The sequence below is a fragment of the Ascaphus truei genome, unplaced genomic scaffold (genome assembly GCF_040206685.1).
Source record: "Ascaphus truei isolate aAscTru1 unplaced genomic scaffold, aAscTru1.hap1 HAP1_SCAFFOLD_354, whole genome shotgun sequence".
NCBI lineage: Eukaryota > Metazoa > Chordata > Amphibia > Anura > Ascaphidae > Ascaphus > Ascaphus truei.
In genome coordinates, this window is record NW_027456552.1 from 377,050 (window position 1) to 397,027 (window position 19,978).

A 19,978-nucleotide genomic window follows, 5' to 3' on the forward strand; every position below is an offset into this window, starting at 1 on the left:
TATATGGGAGCCCGGGGAGAAGAGGTCAGGGGGATATATGGGAGCCCGGGGAGAAGAGGTCAGGGGGATATATGGGAGCCCGGGGAGAAGAGGTCAGGGCGATATATGGGAGCCCGGGGAGAAGAGGTCAGAGCGATATATGGGAGCCCGGGGAGAAAAGGTCAGGGCGATATATGGGAGCCTGGGGAAAAGAGGTCAGGGGGATATATGGGAGCCCGGGGAGAAGAGGTCAGGGCGATATATGGGAGCCCGGGGAAAAGAGGTCAGGGCGATATATGGGAGCCCAGAGAGAAGAGGTCAGGGGGATATATGGGAGCCCGGGGAGAAGAGGTCAGGGTGATATATGGGAGCCCGGGGAGAAGAGGTCAGGGGGATATATGGGAGCCCGGGGAGAAGAGGTCAGGGGGATATATGGGAGCCCGGGGAGAAGAGGTCAGGGCGATATATGGGAGCCCGGGGAGAAGAGGTCAGAGCGATATATGGGAGCCCGGGGAGAAAAGGTCAGGGCGATATATGGGAGCCTGGGGAAAAGAGGTCAGGGGGATATATGGGAGCCCGGGGAGAAGAGGTCAGGGCGAAATATGGGAGCCCGGGGAAAAGAGGTCAGGGCGATATATGGGAGCCCGGGGAGAAGAGGTCAGGGGGATATATGGGAGCCCGGGGAGAAGAGGTCAGGGTGATATATGGGAGCCCGGGGAGAAGAGGTCAGGGGGATATATGGGAGCCCGGGGAGAAGAGGTCAGGGTGATATATGGGAGCCCGGGGAGAAGAGGTCAGGGGGATATTTGGGAGCCCGGGGAGAAGAGGTCAGGGTGATATATGGGAGCCCGGGGAGAAGAGGTCAGGGCGATATATGGGAGCCCGGGGAGAAGAGGTCAGGGAGATATATGGGAGCCCGGGGAGAAGAGGTCAGGGCGATATATGAGAGCCCGGGGAGAAGAGGTCAGGGGGATATATGGGAGCCCGGGGAGAAGAGGTCAGGGGGATATATGGGAGCCCGGGGAGAAGAGGTCAGGGGGATATATGGGAGCCCGGGGAGAATAGGTCAGGGGGATATATGGGAGCCCGGGGAGTAGAGGTCAGGGGGATATATGGGAGCCCGGGGAGAAGAGGTCAGGGCGATATATGGGAGCCCGGGGAGAAGAGGTCAGAGCGATATATGGGAGCCCGGGGAGAAGAGGTCAGGGCGATATATGGGAGCCTGGGGAAAAGAGGTCAGGGGGATATATGGGAGCCCGTGGAGAAGAGGTCAGGGCGATATATGGGAGCCCGGGGAAAAGAGGTCAGGGCGATATATGGTAGCCCAGGGAGAAGAGGTCAGGGGGATATATGGGAGCCCGGGGAGAAGAGGTCAGGGTGATATATGGGAGCCCGGGGAGAAGAGGTCAGGGGGATATATGGGAGCCCGGGGAGAAGAGGTCAGGGGGATATATGGGAGCCCGGGGAGAAGAGGTCAGGGGGATATATGGGAGCCCGGGGAGAAGAGGTCAGGGTGATATATGGGAGCCCGGGGAGAAGAGGTCAGGGTGATATATGGGAGCCCGGGGAGAAGAGGTCAGGGCGATATATGAGAGCCCGGGGAGAAGAGGTCAGGGGGATATATGGGAGCCCGGGGAGAAGAGGTCAGGGGAATATATGGGAGCCCGGGGAGAAGAGGTCAGGGGGATATATGGGAGCCCGGGGAGAAGAGGTCAGGGGGATATATGGGAGCCCGGGGAGAAGAGGTCAGGGGGATATATGGGAGCCCGGGGAGAAGAGGTCAGGGGAATATATGGGAGCCTGGGGAGAAGAGGTCAGGGCGATATATGGGAGCCCGGGGAGAAGAGGTCAGGGGGATATATGGGAGCCCGGGGAGAAGAGGTCAGGGGGATATATGGGAGCCTGGGGAGAAGAGGTCAGGGGGATATATGGGAGCCCAGGGAGAAGAGGTCAGGGGGATATATGGGAGCCCGGGGAGAAGAGGTCAGGGGGATATATGGGAGCCCGGGGAGAAGAGGTCAGGGGGATATATGGGAGCCCGGGGAGAAGAGGTCAGGGCAATATATGGGAGCAAGGGGAGAAGAGGTCAGGGCGATATATGGGAGCCCGGGGAGAAAAGGTCAGGGCGATATATGGGAGCCCGGGGAGAAGAGGTTAGTGGGATATATGGGAGCCCGGGGAGAAGAGGTCAGGGCGATATATGAGAGCCCGGGGAGAAGAGGTCAGGGCGATATATGGGAGCCCGGGGAGAAAAGGTCAGGGGGATATATGGGAGCCCGGGGAGAAGAGGTCCGGGCAATATATGGGAGCCCGGGGAGAAGAGGTCAGGGCGATATATGGGAGCCTGGGGAGAAGAGGTCAGGGCGATATATGGGAGCCCGGGGAGAAGAGGTCAGGGGGATATATGGGAGCCCGGGGAGAAGAGGTCAGGGCGATATATGGGAGCCCGGGGAGAAGAGGTCAGGGGGATATATGGGAGCCCGGGGAGAAGAGGTCAGGGCGATATATGGGAGCCCGGGGAGAAGAGGTCAGAGCGATATATGGGAGCCCGGGGAGAAGAGGTCAGGGCGATATATGGGAGCCTGGGGAAAAGAGGTCAGGGGGATATATGGGAGCCCGGGGAGAAGAGGTCAGGGGGATATATGGGAGCCCGGGGAGAAGAGGTCAGGGGGATATATGGGAGCCCGGGGAGAAGAGGTCAGGGGGATATATGGGAGCCCGGGGAGAAGAGGTCAGGGCGATATATGGGAGCCCGGGGAGAAGAGGTCAGGGGGATATATGGGAGCCCGGGGAGAAGAGGTCAGGGTGATATATGGGAGCCCGGGGAGAAGAGGTCAGGGCGATATATGAGAGCCCGGGGAGAAGAGGTCAGGGGGATATATGGGAGCCCGGGGAGAAGAGGTCAGGGGGATATATGGGAACCCGGGGAGAAGAGGTCAGGGGGATATATGGGACCCCGGGGACAAGAGGTCAGGGCGATATATGGGAGCCCGGGGAGAAGAGGTCAGGGCGATATATGGGAGCCCGGGGAGAAGAGGTCAGGGGAATATATGGGAGCCCGGGGAGAAGAGGTCAGGGCGATATATGGGAGCCCGGGGAGAAGAGGTCAGGGGGATATATGGGAGCCCGGGGAGAAGAGGTCAGGGGGATATATGGGAGCCCGGGGAGAAGAGGTCAGGGGGATATATGGGAACCCGGGGAGAAGAGGTCAGGGGGATATATGGGACCCCGGGGACAAGAGGTCAGGGCGATATATGGGAGCCCGGGGAGAAGAGGTCAGGGGGATATATGGGAGCCCGGGGAGAAGAGGTCAGGGGGATATATGGGAGCCCGGGGAGAAGAGGTCAGGGGGATATATGGGAGCCCGGGGATAAGAGGTCAGGGGGATATATGGGAGCCCGGGGAGAAAAAGTCAGGGGGATATATGGGAGCCCGGGGAGAAGAGGTCAGGGGGATATATGGGAGCCCGGGGAAAAGAGATCAGGGGGATATATGGGAGCCCGGGGAGAAGAGGTCAGGGCGCTATATGGGAGCCCGGGGAGAAGAGGTCAGGGGGATATATGGGAGCCCGGGGAGAAGAGGTCAGGGGGATATATGGGAGCCCGGGGAGAAGAGGTCAGGGGGATATATGGGAGCCCGGGGAGAAGAGGTCAGGGGGATATATGGGAGCCCGGGGAGAAGAGGTCAGGGGGATATATGGGAGCCCGGGGAGAAAAAGTCAGGGGGATATATGGGACCCCGGGGAGAAGAGGTCAGGGGGATATATGGGAGCCCGGGGAGAAGAGGTCATGGGGATATATGGGAGCCCGGGGAGAAGAGGTCAGGGGGATATATGGGAGCCCGGGGAGAAGAGGTCATGGGGATATATGGGAGCCCGGGGAGAAGAGGTCCGGGGGATATATGGGAGCCCGGGGAGAAGAGGTCAGGGGGATATATGGGAGCCCGGGGAGAAGAGGTCAGGGCGATATATGGGAGCCCGGGGAGAAGAGGTCAGAGCGATATATGGGAGCCCGGGGAGAAGAGGTCAGGGCGATATATGGGAGCCTGGGGAAAAGAGGTCAGGGGGATATATGGGAGCCCGGGGAGAAGAGGTCAGGGGGATATATGGGAGCCCGGGGAGAAGAGGTCAGGGGGATATATGGGAGCCCGGGGAGAAGAGGTCAGGGGGATATATGGGAGCCCGGGGAGAAGAGGTCAGGGCGATATATGGGAGCCCGGGGAGAAGAGGTCAGGGGGATATATGGGAGCCCGGGGAGAAGAGGTCAGGGTGATATATGGGAGCCCGGGGAGAAGAGGTCAGGGCGATATATGAGAGCCCGGGGAGAAGAGGTCAGGGGGATATATGGGAGCCCGGGGAGAAGAGGTCAGGGGAATATATGGGAGCCCGGGGAGAAGAGGTCAGGGGGATATATGGGAGCCCGGGGAGAAGAGGTCAGGGGGATATATGGGAGCCCAGGGAGAAGAGGTCAGGGGGATATATGGGAGCCCGGGGAGAAGAGGTCAGGGCGATATATGGGAGCCCGGGGAGAAGAGGTCAGGGGAATATATGGGAGCCCGGGGAGAAGAGGTCAGGGCGATATATGGGAGCCCGGGGAGAAGAGGTCAGGGGGATATATGGGAGCCCGGGGAGAAGAGGTCAGGGGGATATATGGGTGCCCGGGGAGAAGAGGTCAGGGGGATATATGGGAACCCGGGGAGAAGAGGTCAGGGGGATATATGGGACCCCGGGGACAAGAGGTCAGGGCGATATATGGGAGCCCGGGGAGAAGAGGTCAGGGGGATATATGGGAGCCCGGGGAGAAGAGGTCAGGGGGATATATGGGAGCCCGGGGAGAAGAGGTCAGGGGGATATATGGGAGCCCGGGGATAAGAGGTCAGGGGGATATATGGGAGCCCGGGGAGAAAAAGTCAGGGGGATATATGGGAGCCCGGGGAGAAGAGGTCAGGGGGATATATGGGAGCCCGGGGAGAAGAGATCAGGGGGATATATGGGAGCCCGGGGAGAAGAGGTCAGGGCGCTATATGGGAGCCCGGGGAGAAGAGGTCAGGGGGATATATGGGAGCCCGGGGAGAAGAGGTCAGGGGGATATATGGGAGCCCGGGGAGAAGAGGTCAGGGGGATATATGGGAGCCCGGGGAGAAGAGGTCAGGGGGATATATGGGAGCCCGGGGAGAAGAGGTCAGGGGGATATATGGGAGCCCGGGGAGAAAAAGTCAGGGGGATATATGGGACCCCGGGGAGAAGAGGTCAGGGGGATATATGGGAGCCCGGGGAGAAGAGGTCATGGGGATATATGGGAGCCCGGGGAGAAGAGGTCAGGGGGATATATGGGAGCCCGGGGAGAAGAGGTCATGGGGATATATGGGAGCCCGGGGAGAAGAGGTCCGGGGGATATATGGGAGCCTGGGGAGAAGAGGTCAGGGCGATATATGGGACCCCGGGGAGAAGAGGTCAGGGGGATATATGGGAGCCCGGGGAGAAGAGGTCAGGGGGATATATGGGAGCCCGGGGAGAAGAGGTCAGGGGGATATATGGGAGCCCGGGGAGAAGAGGTCAGGGGGATATATGGGAGCCCGGGGAGAAGAGGTCAGGACGATATATGGGAGCCCGGGGAGAAGAGGTCAGGGGGATATATGGGAGCCCGGGAAGAAGAGGTCAGGGCGATATATGGGAGCCTGGGGAGAAGAGGTCAGGGGGATATATGGGAGCCCGGGGAGAAGAGGTCAGGTGGATATATGGGAGCCCGGGGAGAAAAAGTCAGGGGGATATATGGGACCCCGGGGAGAAGAGGTCAGGGGGATATATGGGAGCCCGGGGAGAAGAGGTCAGGGGGATATATGGGAGCCCGGGGAGAAGAGGTCATGGGGATATATGGGAGCCCGGGGAGAAGAGGTCAGGGGGATATATGGGAGCCCGGGGAGAAGAGGTCAGGGGGATATATGGGAGCCCGGGGAGAAGAGGTCAGGGGGATATATGGGAGCCCGGGGAGAAGAGGTCAGGGCGATATATGGGACCCCGGGGAGAAGAGGTCAGGGGGATATATGGGAGCCCGGGGAGAAGAGGTCAGGGGGATATATGGGAGCCCGGGGAGAAGAGGTCAGGGGGATATATGGGAGCCCGGGGAGAAGAGGTCAGGGCGATATATGGGAGCCCGGGAAGAAGAGGTCAGGGCGATATATGGGAGCCTGGGGAGAAGAGGTCAGGGGGATATATGGGAGCCCTGGGAGAAGAGGTCAGGGGGATATATGGGAGCCCGGGGAGAAGAGGTCAGGGCGATATATGGGAGCCCGGGGAGAAGAGGTCAGGGTGATATATGGGAGCCGGGGGAGAAGAGGTCAGGGTGATATATGGGACCCCGGGGAGAAGAGGTCAGGGGGATATATGGGAGCCCGGGAAGAAGAGGTCAGGGGGATATATGGGAGCCCGGGGAGAAGAGGTCAGGGTGATATATGGGAGCCCGGGGAGAAGAGGTCAGGGTGATATATGGGAGCCCGGGGAGAAGAGGTCAGGGGGATATATGGGAGCCCGGGGAGAAGAGTTCAGGGGGATATATGGGAGCCCGGGGAGAAGAGGTCAGGGGGATATATGGGACCCCGGGGAGAAGAGGTCAGGGGGATATATGGGAGCCCGGGGAGAAGAGGTCAGGGGGATATATGGGAGCCCGGGGAGAAGAGGTCAGGGCTATATATGGGAGCCCGGGGAGAAGAGGTCAGGGCGATATATGGGAGCCCGGGGAGAAGAGGTCAGGGGGATATATGGGAGCCCGGGGAGAAGAGGTCAGGGGGATATATGGGACCCCGAGGAGAGGAGGTCAGGGGGATATATGGGAGCCCGGGGAGAAGAGGTCAGGGGGATATATGGGAGCCCGGGGAGAAGAGGTCAGGGGGATATATGGGAGCCCGGGGAGAAAAGGTCAGGGCGATATATGGGAGCCCGGGGAGAAGAGGTCAGGGGGATATATGGGAGCCCGGGGAGAAGAGGTCAGGGGGATATATGGGAGCCCGGGGAGACTAGGTTAGGGCGATATATGGGAGCCCGGGGAGAAGAGGTCAGGGGGATATATGGGAGCCCGGGGAGAAGAGGTCAGGGTGATATATGGGAGCCCGGGGAGAAGAGGTCAGGGGGATATATGGGAGCCCGGGGAGAAGAGGTCAGGGGGATATATGGGAGCCCGGGGAGAAGAGGTCAGGGCGATATATGGGAGCCCGGGAAGAAGAGGTCAGGGCGATATATGGGAGCCTGGGGAGAAGAGGTCAGGGGGATATATGGGAGCCCTGGGAGAAGAGGTCAGGGGGATATATGGGAGCCCGGGGAGAAGAGGTCAGGGCGATATATGGGAGCCCGGGGAGAAGAGGTCAGGGTGATATATGGGAGCCGGGGGAGAAGAGGTCAGGGTGATATATGGGACCCCGGGGAGAAGAGGTCAGGGGGATATATGGGAGCCCGGGAAGAAGAGGTCAGGGGGATATATGGGAGCCCGGGGAGAAGAGGTCAGGGTGATATATGGGAGCCCGGGGAGAAGAGGTCAGGGTGATATATGGGAGCCCGGGGAGAAGAGGTCAGGGGGATATATGGGAGCCCGGGGAGAAGAGGTCAGGGGGATATATGGGAGCCCGGGGAGAAGAGGTCAGGGGGATATATGGGACCCCGGGGAGAAGAGGTCAGGGGGATATATGGGAGCCCGGGGAGAAGAGGTCAGGGGGATATATGGGAGCCCGGGGAGAAGAGGTCAGGGCTATATATGGGAGCCCGGGGAGAAGAGGTCAGGGCGATATATGGGAGCCCGGGGAGAAGAGGTCAGGGGGATATATGGGAGCCCGGGGAGAAGAGGTCAGGGGGATATATGGGACCCCGAGGAGAGGAGGTCAGGGGGATATATGGGAGCCCGGGGAGAAGAGGTCAGGGGGATATATGGGAGCCCGGGGAGAAGAGGTCAGGGGGATATATGGGAGCCCGGGGAGAAAAGGTCAGGGCGATATATGGGAGCCCGGGGAGAAGAGGTCAGGGGGATATATGGGAGCCCGGGGAGAAGAGGTCAGGGGGATATATGGGAGCCCGGGGAGACTAGGTTAGGGCGATATATGGGAGCCCGGGGAGAAGAGGTCAGGGGGATATATGGGAGCCCGGGGAGAAGAGGTCAGGGGGATATATGGGAGCCCGGGGAGAAGAGGTCAGGGGGATATATGGGAGCCCGGGGAGAAAAGGTCAGGGGGATATATGGGAGCCCGGGGAGAAGAGGTTAGGGGGATATATGGGAGCCTGGGGAGAAGAGGTCAGGGGGATATATGGGAGCCCGGGGAGAAGAGGTCAGGGGGATATATGGGAGCCCGGGGAGAAGAGGTCAGGGGGATATATGGGAGCCCGGGGAGAAGAGGTCAGGGGGATATATGGGAGCCCGGGGAGAAGAGGTCAGGGGGATATATGGGAGCCCGGGGAGAAGAGGTCAGGGCAATATATGGGAGCCCGGGGAGAAGAGGTCAGGGCGATATATGGGAGCCCGGGGAGAAAAGGTCAGGGCGATATATGGGAGCCCGGGGAGAAGAGGTTAGGGGGATATATGGGAGCCCGGGGAGAAGAGGTCAGGGCGATATATGAGAGCCCGGGGAGAAGAGGTCAGGGCGATATATGGGAGCCCGGGGAGAAGAGGTCAGGGGGATATATGGGAGCCCGGGGAGAAGAGGTCAGGGCAATATATGGGAGCCCGGGGAGAAGAGGTCAGGGCGATATATGGGAGCCTGGGGAGAAGAGGTCAGGGCGATATATGGGAGCCCGGGGAGAAGAGGTCAGGGTGATATATGGGAGCCCGGGGAGAAGAGGTCAGGGCGATATATGGGAGCTCAGGGAGAAGAGGTCAGGGGGATATATGGGAGGCCGGGGAGAAGAGGTCAGGGCGATATATGGGAGCCCAGGGAGAAGAGGTCAGAACAATATATGGGAGCCCGGGGAGAAGAGGTCAGGGCGATATATGGGAGCCTGGGGAAAAGAGGTCAGGGGGATATATGGGAGCCCGTGGAGAAGAGGTCAGGGCGATATATGGGAGCCCGGGGAGAAGAGGTCAGGGGGATATATGGGAGCCCGGGGAGAAGAGGTCAGGGTGATATATGGGAGCCCGGGGAGAAGAGGTCAGGGGGATATATGGGAGCCCGGGGAGAAGAGGTCAGGTGGATATATGGGAGCCCGGGGAGAAAAGGTCAGGGGGATATATGGGAGCCCGGGGAGAAGAGGTCAAGGTGATATATGGGAGCCCGGGGAGAAGAGGTCAGGGCGATATATGGGAGCCCGGGGAGAAGAGGTCAGGGGGATATATGGGAGCCCGGGGAGAAGAGGTCAGGGTGATATATGGGAGCCCGGGGAGAAGAGGTCATGGCGATATATGAGAGCCCGGGGAGAAGAGGTCAGGGGGATATATGGGAGCCCGGGGAGAAAAGGTCAGGGGGATATATGGGAGCCCGGGGAGAAGAGGTCAAGGTGATATATGGGAGCCCGGGGAGAAGAGGTCAGGGCGATATATGGGAGCCCGGGGAGAAGAGGTCAGGGGGATATATGGGAGCCCGGGGAGAAGAGGTCAGGGTGATATATGGGAGCCCGGGGAGAAGAGGTCATGGCGATATATGAGAGCCCGGGGAGAAGAGGTCAGGGGGATATATGGGAGCCCGGGGAGAAGAGGTCAGGGGAATATATGGGAGCCTGGGGAGAAGAGGTCAGGGGGATATATGGGAGCCCGGGGAGAAGAGGTCAGGGGGATATATGGGAGCCCGGGGAGAAGAGGTCAGGGGGATATATGGGAGCCCGGGGAGAAGAGGTCAGGGCGATATATGGGAGCCCGGGGAGAAGAGGTCAGGGGAATATATGGGAGCCTGGGGAGAAGAGGTCAGGGCGATATATGGGAGCCCGGGGAGAAGAGGTCAGGGGGATATATGGGAGCCCGGGGAGAAGAGGTCAGGGGGATATATGGGAGCCCGGGGAGAAGAGGACAGGGGGATATATGGGAACCCGGGGAGAAGAGGTCAGGGGGATATATGGGAACCCGGGGAGAAGAGGTCAGGGGGATATATGGGACCCCGGGGACAAGAGGTCAGGGCGATATATGGGAGCCCGGGGAGAAGAGGTCAGGGCTATATATGGGAGCCCGGGGATAAGAGGTCAGGGGGATATATGGGAGCCCGGGGAGAAGAGGTCAGGGTGATATATGGGAGCCCGGGGAGAAGAGGTCAGGGTGATATATGGGAGCCCGGGGAGAAGAGGTCAGGGGGATATATGGGAGCCCGGGGAGAAGAGTTCAGGGGGATATATGGGAGCCCGGGGAGAAGAGGTCAGGGGGATATATGGGACCCCGGGGAGAAGAGGTCAGGGGGATATATGGGAGCCCGGGGAGAAGAGGTCAGGGGGATATATGGGAGCCCGGGGAGAAGAGGTCAGGGCTATATATGGGAGCCCGGGGAGAAGAGGTCAGGGCGATATATGGGAGCCCGGGGAGAAGAGGTCAGGGGGATATATGGGAGCCCGGGGAGAAGAGGTCAGGGGGATATATGGGACCCCGAGGAGAGGAGGTCAGGGGGATATATGGGAGCCCGGGGAGAAGAGGTCAGGGGGATATATGGGAGCCCGGGGAGAAGAGGTCAGGGGGATATATGGGAGCCCGGGGAGAAAAGGTCAGGGCGATATATGGGAGCCCGGGGAGAAGAGGTCAGGGGGATATATGGGAGCCCGGGGAGAAGAGGTCAGGGGGATATATGGGAGCCCGGGGAGACTAGGTTAGGGCGATATATGGGAGCCCGGGGAGAAGAGGTCAGGGGGATATATGGGAGCCCGGGGAGAAGAGGTCAGGGTGATATATGGGAGCCCGGGGAGAAGAGGTCAGGGGGATATATGGGAGCCCGGGGAGAAGAGGTCAGGGGGATATATGGGAGCCCGGGGAGAAGAGGTCAGGGCGATATATGGGAGCCCGGGAAGAAGAGGTCAGGGCGATATATGGGAGCCTGGGGAGAAGAGGTCAGGGGGATATATGGGAGCCCTGGGAGAAGAGGTCAGGGGGATATATGGGAGCCCGGGGAGAAGAGGTCAGGGCGATATATGGGAGCCCGGGGAGAAGAGGTCAGGGTGATATATGGGAGCCGGGGGAGAAGAGGTCAGGGTGATATATGGGACCCCGGGGAGAAGAGGTCAGGGGGATATATGGGAGCCCGGGAAGAAGAGGTCAGGGGGATATATGGGAGCCCGGGGAGAAGAGGTCAGGGTGATATATGGGAGCCCGGGGAGAAGAGGTCAGGGTGATATATGGGAGCCCGGGGAGAAGAGGTCAGGGGGATATATGGGAGCCCGGGGAGAAGAGGTCAGGGGGATATATGGGAGCCCGGGGAGAAGAGGTCAGGGGGATATATGGGACCCCGGGGAGAAGAGGTCAGGGGGATATATGGGAGCCCGGGGAGAAGAGGTCAGGGGGATATATGGGAGCCCGGGGAGAAGAGGTCAGGGCTATATATGGGAGCCCGGGGAGAAGAGGTCAGGGCGATATATGGGAGCCCGGGGAGAAGAGGTCAGGGGGATATATGGGAGCCCGGGGAGAAGAGGTCAGGGGGATATATGGGACCCCGAGGAGAGGAGGTCAGGGGGATATATGGGAGCCCGGGGAGAAGAGGTCAGGGGGATATATGGGAGCCCGGGGAGAAGAGGTCAGGGGGATATATGGGAGCCCGGGGAGAAAAGGTCAGGGCGATATATGGGAGCCCGGGGAGAAGAGGTCAGGGGGATATATGGGAGCCCGGGGAGAAGAGGTCAGGGGGATATATGGGAGCCCGGGGAGACTAGGTTAGGGCGATATATGGGAGCCCGGGGAGAAGAGGTCAGGGGGATATATGGGAGCCCGGGGAGAAGAGGTCAGGGGGATATATGGGAGCCCAGGGAGAAGAGGTCAGGGGGATATATGGGAGCCCGGGGAGAAAAGGTCAGGGGGATATATGGGAGCCCGGGGAGAAGAGGTTAGGGGGATATATGGGAGCCTGGGGAGAAGAGGTCAGGGGGATATATGGGAGCCCGGGGAGAAGAGGTCAGGGGGATATATGGGAGCCCGGGGAGAAGAGGTCAGGGGGATATATGGGAGCCCGGGGAGAAGAGGTCAGGGGGATATATGGGAGCCCGGGGAGAAGAGGTCAGGGGGATATATGGGAGCCCGGGGAGAAGAGGTCAGGGCAATATATGGGAGCCCGGGGAGAAGAGGTCAGGGCGATATATGGGAGCCCGGGGAGAAAAGGTCAGGGCGATATATGGGAGCCCGGGGAGAAGAGGTTAGGGGGATATATGGGAGCCCGGGGAGAAGAGGTCAGGGCGATATATGAGAGCCCGGGGAGAAGAGGTCAGGGCGATATATGGGAGCCCGGGGAGAAGAGGTCAGGGGGATATATGGGAGCCCGGGGAGAAGAGGTCAGGGCAATATATGGGAGCCCGGGGAGAAGAGGTCAGGGCGATATATGGGAGCCTGGGGAGAAGAGGTCAGGGCGATATATGGGAGCCCGGGGAGAAGAGGTCAGGGTGATATATGGGAGCCCGGGGAGAAGAGGTCAGGGCGATATATGGGAGCTCAGGGAGAAGAGGTCAGGGGGATATATGGGAGGCCGGGGAGAAGAGGTCAGGGCGATATATGGGAGCCCAGGGAGAAGAGGTCAGAACGATATATGGGAGCCCGGGGAGAAGAGGTCAGGGCGATATATGGGAGCCTGGGGAAAAGAGGTCAGGGGGATATATGGGAGCCCGTGGAGAAGAGGTCAGGGCGATATATGGGAGCCCGGGGAGAAGAGGTCAGGGGGATATATGGGAGCCCGGGGAGAAGAGGTCAGGGTGATATATGGGAGCCCGGGGAGAAGAGGTCAGGGGGATATATGGGAGCCCGGGGAGAAGAGGTCAGGTGGATATATGGGAGCCCGGGGAGAAAAGGTCAGGGGGATATATGGGAGCCCGGGGAGAAGAGGTCAAGGTGATATATGGGAGCCCGGGGAGAAGAGGTCAGGGCGATATATGGGAGCCCGGGGAGAAGAGGTCAGGGGGATATATGGGAGCCCGGGGAGAAGAGGTCAGGGTGATATATGGGAGCCCGGGGAGAAGAGGTCATGGCGATATATGAGAGCCCGGGGAGAAGAGGTCAGGGGGATATATGGGAGCCCGGGGAGAAAAGGTCAGGGGGATATATGGGAGCCCGGGGAGAAGAGGTCAAGGTGATATATGGGAGCCCGGGGAGAAGAGGTCAGGGCGATATATGGGAGCCCGGGGAGAAGAGGTCAGGGGGATATATGGGAGCCCGGGGAGAAGAGGTCAGGGTGATATATGGGAGCCCGGGGAGAAGAGGTCATGGCGATATATGAGAGCCCGGGGAGAAGAGGTCAGGGGGATATATGGGAGCCCGGGGAGAAGAGGTCAGGGGAATATATGGGAGCCTGGGGAGAAGAGGTCAGGGGGATATATGGGAGCCCGGGGAGAAGAGGTCAGGGGGATATATGGGAGCCCGGGGAGAAGAGGTCAGGGGGATATATGGGAGCCCGGGGAGAAGAGGTCAGGGCGATATATGGGAGCCCGGGGAGAAGAGGTCAGGGGAATATATGGGAGCCTGGGGAGAAGAGGTCAGGGCGATATATGGGAGCCCGGGGAGAAGAGGTCAGGGGGATATATGGGAGCCCGGGGAGAAGAGGTCAGGGGGATATATGGGAGCCCGGGGAGAAGAGGACAGGGGGATATATGGGAACCCGGGGAGAAGAGGTCAGGGGGATATATGGGACCCCGGGGACAAGAGGTCAGGGCGATATATGGGAGCCCGGGGAGAAGAGGTCAGGGCTATATATGGGAGCCCGGGGATAAGAGGTCAGGGGGATATATGGGAGCCCGGGGAGAAGAGGTCAGGGGGATATATGGGAGCCCGGGGAGAAGAGGTCAGGGGGATATATGGGAGCCCGGGGAGAAGAGGTCAGGGTGATATATGGGACACCGGGGAGAAGAGTTCAGGGGGATATATGGGAGCCCGGGGAGAAGAGGTCAGGGGGATATATGGGAGCCCGGGGAGAAGAAGTCAGGGTGATATATGGGAGCCCGGGGAGAAGAGGTCAGGGGGATATATGGGAGCCCGGGGAGAAGAGGTCAGGGGGATATATGGGAGCCCGGGGAGAAGAGGTTAGGGGGATATATGGGAGCCCGGGGAGAAGAGGTCAGGGGAATATATGGGACCCCGGGGAGAAGAGGTCAGGGGGATATATGGGAGCCCGGGGAGAAGAGGTGAGGGGGATATATGGGAGCCCGGGGAGAAGAGGTGAGGGGGATATATGGGAGCCCGGGGAGAAGAGGTGAGGGGGATATATGGGAGCCCGGGGAGAAGAGGTCAGGGGGATATATGGGATCCCGGGGAGAAGAGTTCAGGGGGATATTTGGGAGCCCGGGGAGAAAAGATCAGGGGGATATATGGGGGAGGGAAAAGGGGGTCCGAGAGGCGGGTAAGATCTTCTTCACATCGCTCCCACAAATTCTCCCATCCCATCCTCCCATCCCATAATCCTATCCTCCCATCTTCCCACCCCAGTCTCCCATCCTCCCACCCCAGTCTCCCATCCTCCCACCCCAGTCTCCCATCCTCCCACCCCAGTCTCCCAGCCTCCCACCCAATTCTCCCATCCTCCCACCCCATTCTCCCATCCTCCCACTCTATTCTCCCACTCCATTCTCCCATCCTCCCACCCCATTCTCCCATCCTCCCACCCCAGCCTGCCATCCCACCATCCTACCATCCCATCCTCCCATGTGAACCTCCCATCCTCCCATCCCATCCTCCCATCCCATCCTCCCACCCCATCCTCCCATCCCATCCTCCCACCCCATCCTCCCATCCCATCCTCCCACCCTATCCTCCCATCCCATCCTCCCACCCCATCCTCCAATCCCATCCTCCCATCCCATCCTCCCATCCCATATTCCCATCCTCCAACCCCATCCTCCTACCCCATCCTCCCATCCCATCCTCCCAGCCTCCCACCTCATCCCCCCATCCCATCCTCCCAGCCTCCCACCCCATCCCAGCCTCCCACCGCATCCTCCCATCCCATCCTCCTATGCCAACCTCCCATTCTCCCATGCCAACCTCCCATCCTCCCATGCCAACCTCCCATCCTACCACCCCAACCTCCCCTGCAACCATCCCGATCCTCCCATCCCCCGATCCTCCCATCCCCCAATCCATCCCCCCATCCCATCCTCCACTCCTCCCATCCCATCCCCCCATCCCATCCTCCACTCCTCCCATCCCCCCCATTATCACATCCTCCCATTCCACCATCCCATCCCATTCTCCCATCCTCCCATCCCATTCTCCCATGCCATCCTGCCATCCCCCATCCCAACCATCCTGCCATCCCCCATCCCAACCATCGCCCGATCCTCCCATCCCAACCATCGCCCGATCCTCCCATCCCAACCATCGCCCGATCCTCCCATCCCAACCATCGCCCGATCCTCCCATCCCAACCATCGCCCGATCCTCCCATCCCAACCATCGCCCGATCCTCCCATCCCAACCATCGCCGATCCTCCCATCCCAACCATCGCCCGATCCTCCCATCCCAACCATCGCCCGATCCTCCCATCCCAACCATCGCCCGATCCTCCCATCCCAACCATCGCCCGATCCTCCCATCCCAACCATCGCCTGATCCTCCCATCCCAACCATCACCCGATCCTCCCATCCCAACCATCCCCCCGATCCTCCCATCCCAACCATCCCCCCGATCCTCCCATCCAACCATCCCCCGATCCTCCCATCCAACCATCCCCCCGATCCTCCCATCCAACCATCCCCCGATCCTCCCATCCCAACCATCGCCCGATCCTCCCATCCCAACCATCGCCCGATCCTCCCATCCCAACCATCGCCCGATCCTCCCATCCCAACCATCCCCCCGATCCTCCCATCCCAACCATCTCCCCGATCCTCCCATCCAACCATCCCCCGATCCTCCCATCCAACCATCCCCCCGATCCTCCCATCCAACCATCGCCCGATCCTCCCATCCCAACCATCGCCCGATCCTCCCATCCCAACCATCGCCCGATCCTCCCATCCCAACCATCGCCCGATCCTCCCATCCCAACCATCCCCCCGATCCTCCCATCCCAACCATCGCCCGATCCTCCCATCCCAACCATCGCCCGATCCTCCCATCCCAACCATCGCCCGATCCTCCCATCCCAACCATCGCCCGATCCTCCCATCCAACCATCCCCCCGATCCTCCCATCCCCCCGATCCTCCCATCCCAACCATCCCCCCGATCCTCCCATCCAACCATCCCCCGATCCTCCCATCCAACCATCCCCCGATCCTCCCATCCAACCATCGCCCAATCCTCCCATCCCAACCATCCCCCCGATCCTCCCATCCAACCATCCCCCGATCCTCCCATCCAACCATCCCCCGATCCTCCCATCCAACCATCCCCGATCCTCCCATCCAACCATCCCCCTGATCCTCCCATCCAACCATCCCCCGATCCTCCCATCCCAACCATCCCCCGATCCTCCCATCCAACCATCCCCCGATCCTCCCATCCAACCATCCACCTGAACCTCCCATCCAACCATCCCCCGATCCTCCCATCCCAACCATCCCCTGATCCTCCCATCCCCCCGATCCTCCCATCCCCCCGATCCTCCCATCCCCCAATCCTCCCATCCAACCATCCCCCCGATCCTCCCATCCAACCATCCCCCTGATCCTCCCATCCCCCAATCCAACCATCCCCCCGATCCTCCCATCCAACCATCCCCCCATCCCCCCGATCCTCCCATCCAACCATCCCCCGATCCTCCCATCCCAACCATCCCCCGATCCTCCCATCCAACCATCCCCCGATCCTCCCATCCAACCATCCCCCTGAACCTCCCATCCAACCATCCCCCGATCCTCCCATCCCAACCATCCCCTGATCCTCCCATCCCCCCGATCCTCCCATCCAACCATCCCCCCGATCCTCCCATCCAACCATCCCCCTGATCCTCCCATCCCCCCGATCCAACCATCCCCCCGATCCTCCCATCCCCCAATCCAACCATCCCCCCGATCCTCCCATCCAACCATCCCCCCATCCCCCCGATCCTCCCATCCAACCATCCCCCGATCCTCCCATCCAACCATCCCCCCAATCCTCCCATCCAACCATCCCCCCGATCCTCCCATCCGCCGATCCTCCCATATCCCATTCACCCATCCCATCCTCCACTCCTCCCACCCCCCCATCATCCCATTCTCCCATCCCATTCCCCAATCCTACCTTCCTCCCATTCCATCCCCCCACCCCCAGGTACCCTGAACCTAGTATAGGGCTATATGATAAAGCTGTGAGTGGTTTTTGTGTGTAAAAGTTTAAAGTAATTTCTATAGTGTGGCAAGGATGAGGCTAGTAAGTGTAGGCAGTATATCCCCTTATTCCATCCCCGACACCAGAACGGGGACTTACACCTTTTTTAACACCCAAGATACAGGGAACAGTATATTTTATTAAAGAGTTATGTTTAATATGTATATGTAATGATAACCTGTAAATGAACTGTGGGATTTCCGAGTCCTGGGTTCCGAGGGACCAGATGGCGACCAAGCTTGGTGCCTCTGGGTCTGTGCGGAGTCCGGACTTGAAAGCCTCAGGGATGCCAAGGTTTTAGAACAGGAGGGGTACTGCAGTTCTGCTTGAGTACCCACATCATGGGCTAACATAGGGCTATCTGGGCCACCATTTGCCCACTCCCAGACTTTGTGGAGCTGGGTGATGGACCACAAGCCATCAACCTACCAGGAGGCCGCCACCATGGCAGAGGAGTATGTTACCACTCGGCCCCATTACAGAAAGCGGGTCCTGAACCCCATTCAAGTGTCAGCAGCATGAGCATTGAAAGTGGCTGATCCTCCCAAGGCCACTCAGTCCTTGGTTGCGTTTCATGGTGGACCGAGTCTAGTGCCGAAGGGGCTGCAGCCAAGGCCGCGGAGGTGGTCCACAGGTACCGGTGCTTCCAGTGTAACCGGCTAGGGCATCTGCTGGTGGACTGCCGCTACTTTCCCCTATCCAGCAACCCCGAACCGGGGCTACTTCATAAGCAGCGAAACCGATTGCCTGCATGAGTTTCATCGCAACGGTGGCGCAAAAGGGAAACCGTGCAGCAGGTACAGCAGAGGACCCAACCAGCGGCCCCACCGCATCTACCAGCAGCACAGCAGCGGAGTCAGACGAGCATCGAGTTGCAGCTGTCGTGCTGGAAGTTAATGATGCAAGATGGAGATATTTGCAGTCGGCAGGCGGCCGGCCTGATGGACACTGGAACTACGGTAACTCTGGTGCAACCTGATATGGTCAGCTCAGAGCCCTTGCTCCCAGGGATGGGATGGTGTCTCCAGGTCGCTACGGGTTTCTCGAGTGATCCTTGACTGGGGCGCCGGTCGAGGAGTGAGAGATGTCGGAGTGCTGCCTGGCTTGGACACCGACATCCTACTTGGCAAGACCTGGGGCGTTTTATCTTCTCTTATGCACAGGAGGATGCTACTGTGGCAGCCGTCACATGAAGCCAAAGACGGGCAGTTGCCCAGAAGGAAGATGCTCCCATAGTGACAGCCACACAGAGCCCAAGTCGGGAAATTGCCCTGGCAGAGGTGCCTTTGGCACCACCGCCCACCAGCTTGATCACCACTCTCCTGCATTTGGAGCCATCATGTACCGGGGTCACCGAGGAGACCAGGCAGGTAAGGCAGACGCAGCCTAGCCTCTGTCAGGACATTCCTGTTGACCATTCCACTGACAATGTGACAGAGGGCGAGCGGCCAGAGCTCAGTGAGCACTATTGGGGGCGGTGCGGACAGACCCCGATCTGGAGTGGGGGAGATCTCGGGCGGCTGAGTCTGACTCTGAGATTGTGTCCGATTGGACCCCGGATCACCGTGAGCTCGGATACCGGGAACACACCCCAGGTGCTCCGGCCAGACAAGGGACAGAGAGGGAACAGTGGTTGCGGGTAGCTAGGACGATCCTGCTGGCAGGGCATCAGGAGATCCTTCGTACCAGAGCCTAGCTGATGCATGCTTTCTGCTGGCCGGAGGCGTCACAGGAGGTATCGGAGTTCGGCTATGTCTGTGATGTTTGCCGGCAGGCAGGCAAGCTGGGTGACCTTGCAGAGGAGCCCCTGAGTCTGCCACCAGGGATAGGTGTTCCCTTAGAGCATCAGGCTGTGAGTGAGTCAGCGGTGTATGCAGCTCGCCACTGGGAGATATGGAGAGCCAGGCCCTCCCCGATGGCCTAGTAGAGGCTAGGCAGAGGGAGATAGGTCCCCAGCTCACAGCTCCCAAGCAGGAGAGAAGGCAAGAGGTAGTTGAGAGAGAGCGAGAGAAGCCGGGCAGGACTCATCCAACTGATTGCCCAGTCGACACCGGGGATCATAGATTCGTCCTCAGGACTATGTACAGGGTCTCTTTGGGGGGGGGAACGAAGTACAGAGATAGAGGAGATGCAGGGCTACTGTAGAAGGGGGGAGAGCCAGTGCAGAGTCCCAGACAGACCCTGACTGAGGTGACCCAGAGGCGGCTCGAGGTGCTGGCAGCCTGGTCCCCTGAGCTTGGGGCAGTGTTACAGTCCCAACCATCGCCCGATCCTCCCATCCAACCATCCCCCCGATCCTCCCATCCCCCGATCCTCCCATCCAACCATCCCCCTGATCCTCCCATCCAACCATCCCCCGATCCTCCCATCCCAACCATCGCCCGATCCTCCCATCCCAACCATCGCCCGATCCTCCCATCCCAACCATCGCCCGATCCTCCCATCCCAACCATCGCCCGATCCTCCCATCCCAACCATCGCCCGATCCTCCCATCCCAACCATCGCCCGATCCTCCCATCCAACCATCCCCCCGATCCTCCCATCCCCCCGATCCTCCCATCCAACCATCCCCCGATCCTCCCATCCAACCATCCCCCGATCCTCCCATCCAAC

At 60.2% G+C, this 19,978-nt stretch overlaps 1 protein-coding gene across 1 annotated transcript in view; it reads left to right on the forward strand.

Annotated features, from left to right (window-relative positions):
* Window positions 1-17,886, forward strand: part of LOC142483678 (cell adhesion molecule CEACAM3-like) — a 66,099-nt gene extending 48,213 nt beyond the window's left edge. The window contains exon 4 of the mRNA XM_075583694.1: window positions 17,752-17,886. Coding sequence (XP_075439809.1) covers window positions 17,752-17,886 — 135 coding nt within the window. The remainder of the gene's footprint in view (window positions 1-17,751) is intronic.
* Window positions 17,887-19,978: the final 2,092 nt, after the last annotated feature.